The 5,471-nt window shown below is 54.7% G+C and overlaps 2 protein-coding genes across 2 annotated transcripts; one reads left to right on the top strand and one right to left on the bottom strand.

Moving 5' to 3' along the window:
- Positions 1-1,089: 1,089 nt before the first annotated feature.
- On the top strand, positions 1,090-2,596 carry LOC103649597 (uncharacterized). Its single transcript, XM_008675335.4, has 4 exons — positions 1,090-1,758; positions 1,847-1,963; positions 2,056-2,136; positions 2,218-2,596. The coding sequence occupies exons 1-4, from the start codon at positions 1,114-1,116 to the stop codon at positions 2,374-2,376; spliced, it is 1,002 nt and encodes a 333-aa protein (XP_008673557.1). The 5' UTR covers positions 1,090-1,113; the 3' UTR covers positions 2,377-2,596.
- On the bottom strand, positions 2,477-5,032 carry LOC103649598 (transmembrane protein). The gene is made up of 4 exons (XM_008675336.4): positions 4,641-5,032; positions 4,092-4,292; positions 3,271-3,855; positions 2,477-2,998 (listed from the first exon to the last, which is right to left on the bottom strand). The coding sequence occupies exons 1-4, from the start codon at positions 4,894-4,896 to the stop codon at positions 2,670-2,672; spliced, it is 1,371 nt and encodes a 456-aa protein (XP_008673558.1). The 5' UTR covers positions 4,897-5,032; the 3' UTR covers positions 2,477-2,669.
- Positions 5,033-5,471: the final 439 nt, after the last annotated feature.

Genomic DNA, 5,471 nt, shown 5'->3' with positions numbered 1-5,471 from the left:
CTTTAACCTAATCAGTGGCGGAGCACCCCTTAAGGCGAACTATGGCGGGCGCCATACCTAAAGCAGATGTGTACTGTGAGCGCAAATTTCTTCCTCTTTTTTCTTCGTGGCTATAGCTCATTTTTACCTTGGGCTCTGCCACAGAACCTAATGAGACCGTAAGTAAGCACATGCACATGTCCATGCTTCTTCTTTCTTTATCATCTTGGCTTGTCATCCAATCAAATCTACACATATTGTAGGTAAGGGTGGAAATGAATTATGATCCAAATGCTTATTCACAAAATGGTAGAACTCTAAATAAATTTTAGTTCAAAAAATGAATAGAAATAGAGTCCGGTCTTAATCCTATTTGATTCTTAAATCTTATAGTGTAAAATATAGAGCTCATTGTCACTTATAACTGTAGGACTAATCTTTGTGGGAGTATCATTTTTGGGGTTAATGGATCCAAATAGCTTCTAAATCAAAGAAGAAAAGGAAAAAAAGAAACGGGAAGTGACCCTTGTCATCAAAATGAGATTCAGAGGCCATACTTGGTTCGCAGAAACCAGAAAGTAATCTAATATCGAAATGGGACTTGCTCTCTGGATATTGGTTTCAGTTCATGGGACCGAAACAGATTATAATAGGTCCAGGGATGAAATGGAGAAACATCCACGTGATTTCAGTGTCGTCCGTTATCTGTGCAGTGATGAAAAAAAAGAGAGAATTATGCTCTTCGTGGATGGTCTTTCAAAGTGAAAAACCTCACATCTCCCTTTGTTTTTTTTTTCAATCAGAACTGCTCCAAGAAAACTCTGGAATCTGTCATAGCGTTGGGAATCTGTCATACCTGTGGACGAAGACTTCAGTACCATCAGCAATCTGTGGAGGAAAAACTGAAAAGGAAAAGCTATAGGCTTGGCCAGGGCGCCAGAACGGGACGCTATTGACCCTGCCCTGTAGCTTTCTACTGCTTCCATGGTTCATGGATTAGGGTGTTGACCACAAACGAACTCCGGCTTAGGGTCTAGTTCAGTTTTTCAGTTGATTATTACCTAAAGACAGAGCGCACTAGATGCCTTGCTTGCGGTGGCCGAGGACGCAAAGCGCCATGCCGGCTGCCGGGGCATGCATGGCGCACAAGATGATGCCATGGATAAAAGCAAAAGATGGAAAAAGAAGCGGAGAAGAGAAGATCGCCCGCCATCTGACCAACTCCAGACCTCAGACAGACAGACAGAGCTGAACGATCCAGCCAAGCGCATGGAACCGTCTCTGTGCACGCCGCACGCCACGGTGACCGCAGCAAATGCCGCCCCGCTATCCGTGCGCGCCCACCGCGGCGCGCGCAGGGCTCGTGCCGCCGTGCGCGCCCACAGCCACCACCAGGGGGCGGGGGCGCGGGAGCCGGAGCCGGAGCCGGCCGACCCCCAGGGCGCGGTCCCTGCCAAGGGACGAGGCCCGCCGGCGCTGCCCAACGCCGCGCTGCGGGTGGGCGCCGGCGTGGCGCTGGCGCTCGCGCTGGGAGGCGTGTCGTGGACGGCGCGCGGCGGGAGCGCCGGCGCCGGGCCCGGGCCCGTCACGCAGCCGGCCATGGTGTGCGCCCTCAACGCCGTGACCGACGCCGCGGTCCGCGCCTCCGCGGAGCAGCGCGGCTCGGCGACCATGAAGACGAGCGTGGACGCGCTCTCGGACTCGCTGTTCCGGCGGGAGGACTCGCCCAGGGACCGCGCCACGCTCATGGACCTCGTCTTCGAGCAGGTCACCAAAGAGGTGTGGTCCTTTGTAGCTAGCTAGCTACTCGCGTGCGGTGCAGTGCAGGCCAGTGAACGGTTGCTAACGGTGTGGAGTTGGTGCGCAGCATATCACCGACCGGGGGAAGCTGACGAGCCTGCTGCAGAAGGAGTTCTCGGCCTCCCGCGACTCGGAAAGGAAGCTTGACCTCGGACTGCTGCTCACCGACGTTCTGATCAACCAGGTGACCTGCCACCTTTCTTCACATCACATGTGTTACTGCATGCTTCGTGACCAGCTGACCTAGTAGAACCCTGTTCGACGTGCGTCGTGCAGAGAGACTGGCAGAGGGCGAAGGAAGTTTGCCAGCAGATCACAGGCCGCTACCAGCGTGACTCGAGGCCGTACCTTCACTTGGTAATGTCGACTTTCTCTCTACACGACGCGCGGCGTTTCTTTGGTCGTCTGAAATGAACACGCACTCCATGTTCTCTTCAGGCTGTGATCAACATGATGATAGCGGTGGAAGCCATGCTGTCCCCTGACACCGCCACCACCGACGACATCGAGAAGATGACCAAGACCGCCGTGGACGCCTGGAAGGAGTTCAAGAACAAGAGCGAGCTAGCCAAGGGGTCGGCAGATTCCACCGCCTGATATAGCTCATGTAAATACACCGTGTGTGCTTGCAGTTTGGCTGACGCTGAAGGTTTCTGTCGAGTGCTGATTGATCCAGGGATGACTGATGAATTTGTGTGTCCTATGACTGCCAAGTCGTTTCAATTATTCCAATGTGTGTCACTTAATTTTCTAATTATTATTTTTACACTTGTTCACTTCATCATTTACAAGAAAAAAGGTTCTAGTTTGTCAATTATTACCCTGCAGCATGGTCCTGCTCCTGCATTTAAATTAAAAAAAAGAATGGTCTTGCATTTGCAAAGGCCGCCTTACTCAGCAGCAGACTCCCCCCACATCTGGTGAAGGTACTCTTCGCAGCTGCTCCCGGCGATGTCTCTCGAGGACGCCATCCTAGTGCCCCCCTGCTGCCGCTTCCCTCGGCCAGGCTTGAGGTTGTGCCGGTACTCGACGGCGATCTGCTCGAACACCTCGACCTCGAACATGTTGATGCTCAGCTTGGGGCTCATCTGGTCCCTGACGTAGGCGAAGGCGAGCTGGTCCCGCGGGCTGAACGCCTCCAGCTCATTGAACAGCAGGCAGGAGAAGAGGTCGCTGGCCACGCCGTGCCTCCGGATGATGACCGCCGTGTCCGGCACATCTGCAGGCAGCATGGGATAGACAGCAGCATGTAGAATGGCCATGATTCGATATTCTGAAAGTTTGGACGTATGCGTTGTTCTTGACTTCTTGTTGCGATTTTGCAACAGAAACAGAACAGGACATGGCAGCACATGTCAGAAATCTTGACCATTTTGCTGCTGCTCGTTTCTGTTCATCGTCATCATCCTACGGGCGCGGCCGCTGAAATGCCAGCGTCGGTTCCTTCGCTCCATGGAGCAAGAAGATACCAGCGTATCGTTCGTTACTTACCCGACGGATAGGGAAGCTTGCTGGGGGACCATGGGCGCAGGCCGTTGCCGCAGTATGTCTCCATCTGCGCCCTGACGGCGTCCACGTCGCGGCACTTGCGCCACCGCGCCGTCGCGATGGCCTCCTCCATGGTGTGCCGGTTGAAGGGGTGCCTGGACACGGCCACGTCGGCGCGCTCGCGGACCAGGAGCGCGTGCACCAGCAGCACCGGGTCCACCGTGAGCTGCACCTTGCCGTCCACCCACACGCTGAACCTGGCGCCCGGGAACAGCCGGTGCAGCAGGTGCTTGGCCACGACGCCGTTCATCGCGGGGTCCTCGTAGGGGAGCCCGCCGCCGCCGGCGCGACGACGACCCACCGTCACCACGCGCCACGCGCCGACCGTGGTGTGGCCGCCGCCGCCGCGCGCCGGCAGGACGCCCTGCCGCGCGAGGGCCGCGCGGGTGGCGTCGTCGATGAACAGGAAGAAGCACGCCGCGCGTAGCGTCTCGGCGCCCAGGCCCCTGGGCTGACGGACCTTGTCGTGGTCGTTCATGATCGCCGACGCCACCACCACGCCCCTGCACTTCTCCATGGCCAGTCTGTCTGGAAGCCGTCAACGCTAAAAGCACTCATTAGTGACGTTCTTTGCGATCTGCACCGCGCGCGACAGCAAAAGCCGTTGCGTATCATTTGTGCTTGCATCCGAAGGCGAAATAAATGGCGCGCGATCACGAGAGATGGCTGGCCACACCCGCCACTCGAATGGCCAAATCATGAGCGGCGAAATCACCAGTTCTTTCGTACGTGTAAATGCGATTTTGGGTCGTCAAGGAGCTCACCAGGTTCTGGGACGGGAAATTCACGGAAGAACCCACAGGGAACCGCCACTTGGTCATCAGTGTGGTTGAAGAAGGATCTCCGTTCCTGGGTCGACAAGTTCCCTGCAAACGTGGCCCTCCTGCCGCTCTGGTACCGCAACGCAGGGGACGCCGAGGTGTCGCGGCAGAGGCCATGGATCTCTTCCAAAGCAGTCTTGTAGTCTGCTCAAGCAGTGAGTGTAATTTTTTTTAAAAAAAACACCTGAGGATCACTACACTACCAAAGACCATATATGTATGACAATTGACATGATCCGAGAATTTTCTTACGCCACACCAAACATCAATACAGTAGCTGTGAATTAAATCTATCCAAAATGAAACGAGCAACCACGACGATGCAAAGGACTCGGATCGTTACGGGCCACACCCGGCCCGGCCCGACGCGACGAAACACAAGAACGGAAAAAAGGAAGACGCGCCATGCAAGCAACGAGAGAACGAAGATCGCACGGGGTGCATGCGGTGCAACACTTGCCGGACGAGGAGGGGAGAGCGGCGGTCAGAGACCTGCGAAGGCGACGGGGTTGGAGCAGAGCGCGCGCGAGGTGGGCAGGGCGTGCCTGTGCTCGCCGTACCCGGCCGGGTACTGGAAGAGCGGCTTGGGCGGGGAGGGGACGGGCTGGAGGCAGCGGCGGCGGCGGCCGGAGTCGGTGAAGGAGACGTAGAGCGCGAGCGGCAGCGTGGTGAGGAGGTAGAGCAGGGACAGGCACAGCAGCTTGGACTGCAGCACCGAGGGGCTCCGCACGCGCACCGGCCAACCCATGCAGATGCAGGAGTTCCTTGGCTGCCGCGACGCTTGGCTCTGCCGGACGCCGCCACTTGCTCCGCTCGACCACTCCTCCTGATCAGGGCGCGCGAGGACCGGGCACTGGGACTCTGGGAGGGAGTGGTGCTAGGAGTTTGTTGTAGACTGAGACTGATGGTAGGAGTCACGCTATGAATTTGAACTTAAAATTTTGCATGTAACTAGATTAGGGTGGAAAGAATACGTATGGATTTTTAAGAATTTGTTATGGATTTTGCTAGTTATGCGTAACTTATATGCACCAAATACTCATGTATACCAAATATGTCCCCGGATCATTTTTTAGGTGAACCATCCCAGATTGTTATTTAAGTAATATATTTAGTTATTTATGAGAGTTTTTCCATCTCTGAGTTTAGTTCTCATTGCTTCAAGGGCGGAGGTTGGTTTTACAAATATAAAGATATTGAGAATGATTTAGAGAGTTTATTTTAATCTATTTTGTATCAAACTTGTAATAAATAACTATAACGAGAGCCTTTTGGAGACGCTTTAGGATGTTCCGGTATAGAGTAGAGTAGTTCTATTATGTC

The sequence above is a fragment of the Zea mays genome, chromosome 3 (assembly GCF_902167145.1).
Source record: "Zea mays cultivar B73 chromosome 3, Zm-B73-REFERENCE-NAM-5.0, whole genome shotgun sequence".
NCBI lineage: Eukaryota > Viridiplantae > Streptophyta > Magnoliopsida > Poales > Poaceae > Zea > Zea mays.
This window is presented reverse-complemented; position numbering and strand designations above follow the sequence as displayed.